Below are 14,149 nucleotides of genomic sequence, written 5' to 3' on the forward strand. Positions count from 1 at the left end.
AATTTTGAGAATAGACAAAACATAGATTTCCCCTGCGTAACTTCCTGTGGGTGGCGGGTTCCTTTCTCAATGGAAATGTGTCACTGCCTCCTTTCGTGATAAAAAGGGAAAGTGTCACTTTCTACTCTTGGTCTGAATGTGTCATCTTACAAGTTTTGAGTCACTCTTGAGCTACCTTGAACTCTGGACTGCCTTATGGTGACCCCTGTTTGTTTATAATGTCCTATATCCAATTTATATGGGTTTAAATCTTTTTTTCTATATTGACTTTTAGTATAATTTCAGAGTGTTATAAAGCATTTATCAGCTGTTTATACACTGTGTGTACTGTACATTGTGCTTACAGCTACATCATAGTCTGGAAAAGGCTGTGTTTAAACCAGTTTTTCATTGTTTAGATACTGGTTATAAAAGCTAAATAGTGTTACCAGTTAAATTTGATCCATGTTGTGTTTCTGTTATACCATAACTATGATGTGATGTTGTCACATCAACAATTATGAGGCTCAACGATTAGGTTATTGTTTCTTGACAAAGTTTGATTGTGGAATACTAGCACAGTGTTATCATAGAGGCTGTCTTTGGCTAGATCTGCTTTTCCTCCAAGATGCTTTGCTGACAAGGCAGGACTGTGGTATGCTGAGGTGCTTCTGCCCCTCGCCCTCTACTCATATGTTTTGTATTACGCCCTAGGAGGTGCCATGCTCAGCAGCTCTGAGATGGGAGGGGATAAAGCATGCCTCTCCGACCCAAATGACGCATGACATGGCGCTGCGCCCCGGGCCCTTATTTATGGCTTCCCATGTCAGAGAAGGCTTGCTCCCCTGGGGAGCCCCACAGCCGTTACCCGCTAACTTTGCTCAGCCAGCCTTCAGCGCTCATCACAGGCCTCAGAGACACACACTATCCACTTCAGGAATTCTGGTCACCATAATGTGGCAGCATGCACACATGACTGAGAAGTATGCAGAAATCAAATATATTTCCTCACAGCAAAGTTTATTTAGCTGTACAATACTCACAGTTGCTACACTGTTGCACAAGCAGTGAAGCGGCAGATGTGAAGTGCTACTTCAGAAGAATTAACGTCATGTCAGGCTACAGCTAGGCCACTGCCAGCACACACTGCCTCTTTTATCAATGCCTCTGATGTGGAAGAGGATGTGAAATCTGGAGAGAGAGTGAAGAAGAGATTTGGTGAGAGGATCTGAATACATTTTCCCTGTAGTCACTCAAGAATCCATGTACATATCACACCGCATTAACAAATGGAGGCATACACTGCCAGCACTCATGCACACACAGGTGTTCTCCACGAGCTATCCGGGAATGTTTCGGTGATCCTTGTCCAGGGTTTTGATGTGGGTAGAAGGAAAAGAAAAGAATGTAGAGGAAACCAAAGCCAAGGGATGAGAAGCAGCTCGAGAGTAGATGACAGAAGGAAAAAAGGAGGAGAAAATCTGCAATAGATAATGTTTAAAAGAATTTAATGAACATCAGAGGGAAGATGTGACGTGATGGCGCATTAGTGACAACAGGGTTAATACAGGACAAAAAGATGGCTGGGGTTTTCTCTTCCCTGGTATCTCATATTTCTTTGTGCTTTAGAGAGTGAGCGCAAAAAGAGGGAGCACTGTCAAGGTTTTATGAGGCCTTTTGAAAATAGAACAAGCCCCTCTCCAGAACTTCTCTGACAACAGGGCACTCATTTTTCCATCTTCCCAGGTCCTGCCTGTAAAACACCCTGTTTGAAATCCACTCTTTTCATTGTTTAGTCTACTAGAAATCCCTTAGATCATCCTCATGAGCAGCCGTCTTGCATCCCCTTCATGTTCCGAGTCCCCACCCCCCTCCCCTTGCAGCAGCTCAGAACCAGCTACCCAACATTAATCGGACTCTTTCTAGCGTTGTTAAGGCCTGACAGCGAGCATGTTATGGCAGAGGAAGAGGATGAATGTCCAGTGTACAATTGAGCAAACAAAAGCAAGCGGTTTGGTTTACGGTCCATCCACCCCAGCGTCGCCTTGATTTCTGAGAAGAAACTGGACATGGTTGTGAAACGACTCTGTGGTTTGTGTAAATTAGTGGTGGAGTGGTACTTGATAGAAGTGGAGAGGTGCGTCTAGCCAAATGTTGTTCTTGTAAATGACGCAGTGCTTCACTTTCTAGCCATAAGAAAGACTGACTAACTACATAAAAACTATTAAAGGCCTGCAGCAGCTCATAAAAGAAGGCATTGCTGTGTTCATGTCCATTCAGAGTTTATTGACTCTACTATAGTAGGTCACCACATAACACCACACCACTGAGCTTTTAAAATTGTATCGCCATCTTTTTTTCTTTTTTTTATTTCATTTTTGTATACATGTCCACATGCATCCATTTTAGTGCACCTGCAGGGATTTCAGGGATGGTATCGAGGCCTAGCAAAGATCACAAGAAGAATCTGACCTAGCATTCCCTCTCTCTCGCCTCTTCAATGATGTAGATGTCCAAACACATGACTTAGGTAATGATGCAGGATCAAAGCAAAGATTGGAGGCTGCTGCTGATGCTCTTGGCCTGGACTTAAGATTAAGGAAGGGTTTGATCAGTCCAGCTGGACTGTACAGAGCCAGAGAAAGTCCTGGGAACCTGGATCTGCTTGGCAAAGAGGGAAATACCACACTGTACTCATGAGACTGGGTCATTGGGTTAAACCTTAAGCTGGTGTCTGCGCTTTCATCTTGCCTCCAGCAGAGCAGATGCAGGATCTGATCTGATAAAGTCAAGAGAACAGACAAACTAGGGTAACGTCTCTCTTTCTTCTGCTACTTGGAAGATTCAGAGTAGGAGGAGAGAAAGAGATGCAAGTATGTGAGATTGACTGATGTGCTGGTGGTCTTCACCTCATTAGGACCTCCCTGATGTCTTTGATGGCTGCTAAGGGCCAGAGGGTGAAGTGATCGAGATCGAAGGATTGAAGGCTCCTGTACCCTCTTCTCTCTGGTTCTTTTTTCCCACTTTTACTGCTCCTTTTCCAGCCTTACCATCTCACGTCTTTTCTCCCTTGTTCTTTTTTTTTCACCTTTTCCCCTCATCCTCCTATTCCCCAAAATGTCTTCATTTCTTCCCTAGAACTGAGTAGCCCAGCAGTGAGAGCTGACACAGGGGTCTGATTTGTCAGGGTCAATGTGATCCAACGATCCATCAGATCCATCAGGCCGATGCCGTGGACTCCTGGGGGACTGGGCCTTTGTTTGGCTAAGCCGCTGATGGAAGCGAAGCCTCTGTTGGGGAAGCCATTAAGGGCGCAGCAGGCCCAGAAAAATGAGCCGGCCTTGTCACTCCACATCAGGAGCTCAGCCACGGTCGCAGATCCTCCTCAGACGCCGTCACATTCGACCACTGTTTGTCCAAGCCTTTGAACTAGGGACAACTAGATAGCTAGATGAATGAGCCCATGTGTGAAGTGGCTGTGGGGCGCTACAGGTTGGCTCACAGTCTTGGATTGATGGTGAGTGCAGGATTGTTATCTAAAGTTGGGTTGAGGAAAGATGATAGGTGAAGAGGGAGTGATGAAGGTGACTTGAGGATTTGTCCCATAGCAAACTCCCATTTGGTGCGGGGAAGGTTGCCATAGGTACTGGTAAGAAGATGAAATTCAATTCAAGAAGTCCAGTTTGAGGGATACGTCCATGAGTATGAAGTATCATCAGATACAAAGACACTACCCAACTGTTTATAATACTGAGGCAATAAGGATTTTAATACTGATTTTAATTCTGGAAAGTTAGTGCAGGGCAACAGTCCTTTTTTTTATATAACAAATGTAAGGTAAAAACAACATAGTGCTGTTCTCATTACAAGGTATTCTACCAAGAATGTGCACTTATAGATGCTTGTATTGCCAGATGTGCTGAACAACCCTACGTTTTGTTGTTGGAGCACCCTCTGTCAGAACTCCTGCCAATGCAGTGGGGTTTTTTTTATCCATTTTTTTTTTTTTTTTTTATCGGTTTTTAAATGTCTGCCCTGTCACTCCGCCTTTGAGTGCGGCCGCCCAGAACAGCTATAAACACATACGCCTTCAGAATTGATCGGACAACCAACTTGTTCTTTGCTTGCGTCACCAGGCCTTGAGAGATGGTAGAACTCTTAGTGGCCAATGGACCATTTTTTTTCTGTTTAAAACTTCTTTTAATGACTGGCATCGTCCTCTCTGCACATTGTCTAACCCGCCTCTTACTCTCTCTTTGTTCCATGACAGAGATTGAACACCTCCACCTTGCGTGTCGTGGCCTCAGACTAAACATACTCTTCTGGTGTTGATGCGTCAGTGTAGCGGCTGCCTCTAACGATGACCAACTTATCTCATTAGAAAAATAATGATTTCACTGCCTGCCATTCCCAAAGATAGGCCCAGTATTTGTCTAAGGCTCTGCGTCCTTCGCTGAGCTGCTGGGCCCAGGGATTGGCTGCCTCGGCCCTTATGCCTGCCTGTCGTATATCAGCAGCACTGCCACCGTCAAGCCCCTGATTTATGGCTGTTTATCTCCAGTCACCCCCCCCCCCCTCCTCCAACAGATGGGCCCTGGCTATTTACTCAGAGAGAGAAAAGTCCCAAACCAATTGAATAAATACAACAAACAAGAGGTAATCACGGGGAAGTTGGTTGTGATTACAATTTATTGTTCACCAGAGGAAACAGGAGATTGATCTGTCCTTGGTGTTTATCAGGTGTGACACTGATCATGTGTCCTAGATTAATCTGGCAGCGTTTGGTTTCCTTCTTATCTTAATTACTTTTTCCGCTCCAGTATGTGTGGACAGTTCTGGTCATTGTGAAGTGACATGATGGAATTGCATATGTGTGTATATATATATATATATATTTAAAAAAAGCACCCAACTGGTATATGAAGAATCCCTTGATATGATTTATGTTTATTAACAGTGCAATTGTGAAAACATTCCTTCAGCTGTCACCTTAAATCTCTGCAAGCATTAGCCCTTAAATCTGACTTGCTGTCAGATCTTCACAGAGAAAAAAAACACATTGCACCATAAATTGTCTGTTATGGACCCAGAGGGGCTTCAGTTGATTTCTGATTCTCTGGAGAAAGATCTTAAGTAATAACCCGACAGTATGAATTTTTCAAACTAGTCCTACTATTATTGTTGCAGTTTTTTTTTTTTTTTTTTTACTACCTGTAAGCAGCACAGTTTTTTTTTTCTCAATTTGATGGATATAAACCAGATTTTGACCCTTGCACCTGTCAGTCATGAATTATGATTCCTGGTTTATGTTTCTCATAATCTGAAGTTAAAACTCTTTGAAAATGATTTTGGACGCAAGCACACAGATACTAGTTTGTAACATCCCACTCTGTACATTGCATTCCATAGAGACACACTGATACCTCATGCAGTGGGATTTATATTTCCTCAGCATTAAAGTGTGATAAATGTTTCCTCTCAGTGCGTATGAGCTTAAATACAGACCGTTATTCACATGGAGACGTCTCTTGTCTGTGTGTCTGAGAGTATCAGAAAAATGTGTCCCAGTCCACGTAGCTGATATAACTAATAAGAATAAAGTAGAGCGAGACGTTGGTGGGCTTCATGATGAGGTTCACTCCGCAGTCGTCACATCTCACTCATCTACTGAGCAGAATCAATTATTCCTTATCTCTACTCTGATTAACCAGTGATGGAGTGTAACGGATCCAGGCTCGTTTTGACCACTGTCGCACCAGATGTGTGTGGAATAATCAAGCGGAGCTGTTTGAGTTTTTCTTTTTCAGCTTTTCTTATGGTAATGTTCATTGAGATTATTATCCATACTTATTACTTAGTTGATAAACGATACAGTATGTTTAAGAAATACTGGTTCAACATGAAACTCATTTTTCAACCAAGTTTATAAAGATGAGCAGCCAAATAAAACTACTTCTAAATCTGACACAACTGCAAATATAATGTTTTGCGTTTACAAGGTCACTATTACTCCAGAAATCCGTGATATGAAGCATGCAAACAAGACACTTTCAAGCCCACACGTTACAGTAGATAAAAAACCAATTACTAGATATTCATTTGCAATGAATCAATTTGAAAAAACGTATTTTATGGTAGAATAATATGGTACACCAGTCGAACCTGTTGGACCTGTTTGCTTTTAGGACATAATTTCTTTATATGACATATGGAATGTTTCCATTAGGAATTGTCCACCGTTTGGTAATGGTGACACCCACGTTAACAAATCAGTTTGATAGTGCGTTTAATGGGTAATTAAATCTTGTTCGACAGCATGATAACACATTAACAGGTTGAGTTCTTCCTGCTCAGATACTCCCTCAGGCTGATACTGTATGTGTAGTTTTAGATGCAGAGCGGCAGTATCTACAATATTTGAACTGCGGTCTCCCATGATGGTTGGTATGAAAGGAAGAGGTGTCAGCTCTGTTGGGAGTTATATCCCCCAGCAGCAGATCTGCTCCAAGTCAGCCCACACTGAGAGACAGAAACCGAAATAAAGAGAGGGTAAACACATCTGGAGCCGATTGTTAGGATGGAGGAAGTATCCTTGTCAGGAATCGGACCTACAACCTGGTTGAGATCAGACCGAACAGCTCCTCTTGGCACACTCGAACTGCTCTTTTCTCGAAGTGGTTTGTGGTTGTGACATTAATTGTGTGGATCAGCATTGCACTGAATACGCAGTCCATAGGTGACATAACACCAAATGCCTAGAGTATTTTTATGAAAAGAAAATCAAATTCTCCACTCATTTAATAATCTTCCTTAACATAGCTTTTGTGTCAGTCCACTCTACACTTCCTGACTCCCACACTCGTTGCATTTATTATGACAGTAGACCGGACCCTCCTCACATCACTAGCAGCCCCTCTAGCTGGCACACACAGGCGGCCGATGAGCGGGAAGGAAATTACATCATGGCACTTTTTTGACCCAAAGCTTGGCAAGAGGAACCAGTGAAATATCTCAGTTGCATAGTGTGAGTTCATGAGATAGGATATAGTTTTGTTTTGTTTTTTTTGTTTTTAATGACATGGCTTTACATTGCTCCAGATGGGTGGTAGTGGTGGTAAAGGTGGTTATGAGCTCAGTGTGGTGGAGACAGTCAATTTAAATCTCTTGAAAGTGTCACTTTGCACTCAAAGCTTCCTTTCTCAACCTCAAGACGGTTAACAGTCAAAAATGTTACACACACACACACACACACACTCTTATATATTTTCAGTCAGTGTGGGTTTTATTCGCTACGCGGATTAAATTAAAATGTGTGTGGTGCTTCTAAACTTTCATGTTTTATAGATATTTCAGACCTGCTGCTATTCTTTCAGCTGTGGTCACACAGAATACAGATGTCACTCAGATTGACTAAGGAAAATGCAGAGCAGTCAAAACATAAAGTGGAAATGTTAACCCAATAACGCTAGATAAACAGTCAGGGGAGAGGAGCCAAAGACAACAGAGAGCGAAGGGAAAGTGTCCTGCTGGCATCAGGTTTCCCAGAGTAAGTGTTATTTGAAAAGCAGCTGAAGGGTGACACTCACTCTCCTCCCACCCGGTCTCCCTCTCTCCCTCGCTCCCTCCTCCCCCTCTCACTCGACCATCTGTTGTTCTCTCTCTTCTCAGGCTGCTCTAAGTGCCTTGAAACAGCTGTCGGAGCAGGGACTGGACCCGGTGGATGGCCCCATCAAGGTACGGTAGGACACGGATCACGCCAAACTGGCAGACAGCCGCTCCACGCTCACTCAGTGTTGGATGCTTTACCAATCAGCCAATTAGAGTGAATGTGAGCATCCAGATGTGTGTGTGCGTGTGCGTGTGCGTGCGCCAATCTGGCTTATTGCAAATCCCAACGCTCCAGGCTGGCCCATCATCAGCTCCCTAACCACCCACACGCACGTCCCAACATTTCCGCTCGACATTTTTCTTCCATAGGAAAGCAACAGTAGGCGTATGTATTTACATGCACCACACTCCTGTCAGTGCTCCATACTTTGCATGATGACTATCGCCACCAAGGCTCAGTCATGGCAGAAGAGAGGGCTTTCTCCACGTACTTCCCCTTCCTTCCCTCCCTTCGCTGCGTCCTCCATGACAAGGAAGGGAGGAAAGAAAGGAAGGAGGAAGGACGCCAGCGGAGAATCCAGTAGGAAAGTAGGAACACCGTGGGTTTGTTGGGAGGAAATCACTGTCAAGCATTTGTGGAGTATTTTCATAGTAGGTGTGCCCTGGGAAAAAAGTTTAGGCAGGGCTGTTTCTTTGCAGCCATGTGTCTCCTTCAGAGCGAAAGAGGAAAGGAACAAAGAGAGGAAAGAGTTATAACAGCTTCATTTATGTTACCATCAGGGGAGAGGGGCAGCAATTACACTCTCACCTGAGCTGTTAATCACTTATTTCTCCCTTCGGTCTTTCCCCTCTTGATCTCTAAAACTCATTAATTCTCCCATACTTTGCTGTTAACACATTATTGGTCACTGAGCCTCAGATGATTACAGTGATCAATGTGAAAATACACTTCTTTTCTTATAAATCAGCTGCACTCACACACATGAATCTCTGTCTTTACAGTCTGTTCTGATAAAAGCCACAGCACAGGTTCCACAGATGACGAGTTAGTGTGAAACAGAGTGAGGTCAAGGACTTGTTAAGTGTCTGGAGTCACAGTCGCATCACTTTCGTTACCTCTGGAAGTTTCCTTTTACAAGAATCACCTATCTTGTTTTGAAAGAACTGGAACAAATTACCCAGAGCAGGACTGATTATTCGCAACATTGGACAAAATCCGCCCTAACACAGTTTCATGTGTCTTTTCAGACCAGTGAACCATGTGGGAGGGAGGACGGACATTAAACAGACTAACTCAGGCACCACCACTCAGGTCTGCAAGGATTCAAAGGCTGTCGTCTAGGAGCTGACAACCCCGACCCCCCCACCCCCCCCCACCCCCCCTACCCCAACCCACCCCACCCCCGACCCCACCCTCCTTTGGCATACACGAACCTTACAAAACCCAATCCACCCTTCACCCTGATCTCCCATAACCTACAACAAGAACCTACACAGTGTTCCCACTACCCACAATTCCCCCACCCTCTCTACCCCCCCACCCACACCACCCCACCCCCCCACGATTGCCACTGTATCCTGCAAAACCTGTCAACATGCAATAGGGTGGATGTGCACCGAGAAATGACCGACTAAAACACCATTACCTGAGTCTATGTGAAGACAACGCTATCTTAACACGTTTATTGATGATTTCAGTCAAAATTTAGAGACAAAAAATAAATAAACGAAATACAAACTAATGAGATAAATGCATGGTACTGTATGAAATCAAGGGAAATCCAAAGTGATAGACAATTTTCCCTTTGGATAAATGTCTGTTGGTATGGTTAAAACAAATATGTACATCATGCCATTGAAATACAAAAGAAACATTTTAGGCGAGAAACCAACTTGCGTACAGTAGCTTATTTTTTCGGGGGTATTATGTTTCCGTTTATTTTATTTTTTTTCTTTTGTTATTTTATTAATCTAACAATGCTTGAGTACTGTATTTAAAATTAACCAATGCCAGTGCTGTGAAAGTTGTAGTTGTTGTCTTCATATATAGTCACCCAGCTTACCTTGTATGCTGACATAAAAAAAAAGAGTTCATCTATCTATATGGATGTGTATGACTTGCAAGAGTATCATATTCCGAAAAATAACAAAGAAAAGTTTTTTTCATGTGGACAAAAAGGACAAAACTGGTGTTAGCAGTAATCAGTAGAAGTGCTGACCACCCAGGAGTGAAGGTTGGACCGACCTTCAGTTCCTGAAGGGTCTACCTATCCCTTTTTAACATGACCCCACACTGGCATAGCATCACTGGAGCATCACCTGACCAAGACGGAGACTAAGGGGCCACCACAGTTGTACTTTTTAACTAGAAAAAGAGGCCATTTGCATCGACAGTGGCTAGTTTTTCACGCACATTCTCTAATGCCAGTAAGCTTTTAACGTAGACTCCAAACTCCTGAGAGTTTTGTACGGACTGCATGTCCTCCAGTGAATGAAAAGTCCTCTCCATTCCAGTGATTTTGTGTCAGTGGATCATCCCCACTCTCTCCCCCCCTCCCCTCTCCCCCCACAGTTTTGTCGATCACATCTACACCCATTGTGTGTGTTGTATTGACCTGCCAAGGCATCAACTGGGTGCTTTTAATGCCTGCATTCTGGAGGGCATCTTTTGAGCGGAGAGAGCCTGCGTCCGATCTGCAGGCTCCCTCCCCTAAAGGCCACTTTGAATCACTTTGTTCACTGACACTGAGGATGTGTCTTCTTCTTCGCTGTGAGTGCAATGTGTAATAAGGCTGTTTCTGTTACTGAAATGCAGTAAAAACACCTCAGTTCATGTGGAAAAAAAAAAAATCTGTTTTTTGTGTCTTTCTTTCTCCTACAAGTGTAAACATGCCTCACTGACTAATTAACACTGTTTTATCTTCTCATACTTAAATCTGCTTTTTTACACATATTATAAAGGGCATAAGCTGGGATGTAAATTGGGTTTTGGTGTTAAGTGAAAATGAGAAACATTGTGGTGACAGTGGCTGTAGCATATTGTGTTCTAGAGCAAACAACATCTGTACAACACAAAATAATCTTAACTCAAGGTCCATTTGCTTTTTCCAGTGCTTTCAACCACATCAAACAGTCTGCTGCATCAGTTTTCTCAGTTGTCATGGAGTTGACTCAGTTGTCATCACACGACCTTAGTAGGGTGATGTGTTTGGAAGCTCCGGGTAAAAAGTTTTCTGTACTTGACACAAATCCTCAGCTTTTAATTCTGAGAAATCACAGCTCAACTGAGATTTTACTCAAGTGACAGAAACTTATGGCAAGAGCCATAATGTAGTTCTCAAATAATTCTTAATGGCATACATCTCAAAACAGAACTGAACGTCACATGCTCTTCAAAGTGTATTTTGTGTGTTTATGGTTATCTGTGTCTTTAATACATATCCCACTGCGTTCACTATTTGTAATGACTGATAATGTTTATTAAGAAAATTGCAAAAAAGAAATGGTTGGTTGTTCTCCCAAAGGACCTACAGAAGTGCACTAAAATTGTAAGTGTGTCTTTATTCCAACTCTTGTCATAACACACATTATCATCTGCTGCTTTATCTAAAGCTGAAGCATACGCTATATGCTTTCTAATCATCTGATGACAATCCAAGCACAAGATTTATCTGCAACCCTGGCCCACTACGGTTTCTTATCTCTAAGTAGTATTATACTCTACTTCAGTTATGAACCTGGGAATATTCTATAGTTTTCTTACTGCCAACGAATCCTGTGAAAAGCCCAATACCAATAATAACCCTCGAACAATACTTTCTCACCTTCTCATCATGTCTGTGCCTCTCTGCCCCAAGCCCACTGATTCCTAAGAAAACATACATTTTTAAAACGTATACAGTAGTTCAGTAATTTCCTTCAACATCTGGGCACTGTAGTTTTTTTTAGCAAATATTGATCTAACAGGAGGAAATCTTGAATTTGTTTGGCACTATTTTCAGATGTGGATTAACACCTGCTAGTTACTATTTACATATAAGAGCAGGAGAGTGCATTGTGTAGTGATTTGACTTTAAATAAATGGCGGTTAATGAAGTAACATGTCATCCAGTGCAACAGTTTGACTCATTAATGCTTATTTAATCATTTTTGACAACAATGGAGATATGTGGTGCAGTTTTGGCCACACAGGCGATAGTTGATATTGTTGGTTTTCATGGGATTGGTTCATTCATGGGATACAGTATATGCAGGAAGTCACTGGGGGTCATCCTTTTTAAAAGTCCCCCGGCAACATTTTCATGACAACCTGCAAGTTCACCAACATCTTCACAGTTTAATATGTAGCTCTGCAGCTCAAAATACCAAACCACTCTGTCATGTTGTCCTTCACTTGTGCTTGTGTTTGAAGATCAAGCCTCATGAATGAATAGCTACAACCATTCTGTTAATTTATACTGGAGACAAACGTTATGCTGTAATGGGTGTCGTCACGTAGTAAAAAGAAAAAGGCTGCTTGTGTTTTCCAAATAGCAATACTTAATCTTTAACTTTCAGCAGGGGTGATAGCACAGGGATAGATTGTGTGCTCCTTATCTATGACATTCTTCTGTTGCATCATTCCATCATCTTGTAACTCCACCACCTGCGCCGTCGTCCAGCACGCCGGCCGCCTCTGCATCAAGAACCCAAACTCCGCTCCCCCTCATTAGCGAGATAAATGAGCGGACGGGGACGGCGGCGGTCTAATACAACGTCACTGACTAATGGACTCAGCTGGCAGCTACATCTGCTTGCCATTGAGGAGCGCCAAGGCTGTTCACACACATTAGCAAGCAGATCTCTATTCCAGAAGCTTGTGCAGGTAGTGGCAGACCAGCTTGAGGCCGTGTTCGACCCAAGATGAATTGCTTTGCTCTGACCAGCCAATATGGGAGGTGAACCTTACTGCCCAAAATAGAACAAAATCAATGGGGCTGTGGAGCTTGTCCGTGCCATGCAAAAGCAAATGCCAGAGTCATTGATTTTTCCATCTGAATTATGTCCCATCAACCCCCTTGAAGTCCTCTAAATTAGAGCTGTATTAACAGGAGGATAAAAGAGTGAGAGGAATCCTATAGATGTTGATCAATGTCCAAGCAACGATTCAAGCCAAAATTCTAATAGTTCTTTCTTGGATGAGTAAAAAGGATTTTTGTGTGTACCTTACCAGAGCACAAAAAAAGGCCTGTTTAATAGCGCCTCTTTGAGCTGCATGGAGTCCTAACAGTAGCTGGAAGTGGCTGCACTTGGTGCTGATTGCTTCTGTGCACAGAGGGATCGAAGCTGTCAGTACAACTCTCCCTCATATTAGAACTAATCTGCCACTGAGCAACTTTATCCAGCCCTGATTAGTCATGGCAGAGGAGCGCTGCGTGCTGAGGGCTGCAGCTCTGACATCTCCGCGCTTCCCTGTAATGCGCCGTGGAGGTTGGAGAGAAGCTCGCAGTGAGCAATCACACAGTCTGGAGGATGGGTGTATTCTCCGTCACTAAGTGATCAGTTCGCTCTGTGGAAAGATTTTTAAAGGTTAAAATGAGTTAGGTCGGTGATTTATTTCAGTTCCAGCATTCAACAGATGAAGAATTGCTTTGGTTCTTGCCATCTATAAACCATAAACTGCTGTCAGCTAATGGATGTTTTTAATGGTGGTGCTGTATTTTCTGTGGTCAGAGCTCTCACCAGCTTCTAATCTGTGCTATTTTTGGTATGAAGACATATACCTGAATTGGCATGTCAAATCTTAAAGCCATTATAACTGTCACCAGTGAGCTGCGTTCATTTTCACAACGCATCTAGAATTGATCTCCTGTTTGTGGAGAGAGGGCGGTGATGAGGAATGGTCTGAGACAGGACTGAATTTTTAAAGACATGGCTGTTTGTTTGACCCAGATTTAGATATACAAAGTTCAAACCTTAAGGCTTGGGCTCATGATCTTGTTATTCCTACAACTGTCTGCAGGGGAAAACCCAGACACCAAAAACATTGTGTTTTATTTTTTTTACATTTCATTTATTAATTAAATTTTCAGTGAAAGCTTTAATTAATTTAAAGGGCAGCAGTTTACCTCAGTGTTTTGGCATCTGAACACAAACAGGAAGACAGGAAGAGATATGAATCTTTTCACGGTTTTTAAATAATGTGTTTTTACTTATTGTCACTTGACCTCCACTGTACGCAGAGTTTAACAATAGGAGGCTGTTTTCACGTCCATCTTCTGAAGAGAGAATGTTTCTCTGAGGTCACTTGTACTTACGAGCATGATTTTGTGACATTACAACTGGTTTTGAAGGCAGTCATGGTCCAATATAAAAGTGTGAGGTGGAAACTTGAAACTTCCTGAGCACATACGCTGAGGATTATTGAAGACGGAGACATCTTGTTTCCGGTTGTTAAACTTTCAAAATGAGAATATTGGCATATTCGTAGATTGTGGATTTTTTTAATGAGGTTGAAAAAAAAAGCATTTTCATTAAACTTATAGCCTGGCACAACCTTTAAATTTAGACTATAAGCAGCACC

At 42.7% G+C, this 14,149-nt stretch overlaps 1 protein-coding gene across 1 annotated transcript in view; it reads left to right on the forward strand.

Annotated features, from left to right (window-relative positions):
* Positions 1 to 10,451, forward strand: part of stau2 (staufen double-stranded RNA binding protein 2) — an 88,471-nt gene extending 78,020 nt beyond the window's left edge. The window contains exons 14-15 of the mRNA XM_056364268.1: positions 7,648 to 7,713; positions 8,836 to 10,451. Coding sequence (XP_056220243.1) covers positions 7,648 to 7,713; positions 8,836 to 8,871 — 102 coding nt within the window. The 3' untranslated portion in view covers positions 8,872 to 10,451. The remainder of the gene's footprint in view (positions 1 to 7,647; positions 7,714 to 8,835) is intronic.
* Positions 10,452 to 14,149: the final 3,698 nt, after the last annotated feature.

This window comes from Seriola aureovittata, chromosome 20 (genome assembly GCF_021018895.1).
Source record: "Seriola aureovittata isolate HTS-2021-v1 ecotype China chromosome 20, ASM2101889v1, whole genome shotgun sequence".
Classification (NCBI taxonomy): Eukaryota; Metazoa; Chordata; class Actinopteri; order Carangiformes; family Carangidae; genus Seriola; species Seriola aureovittata.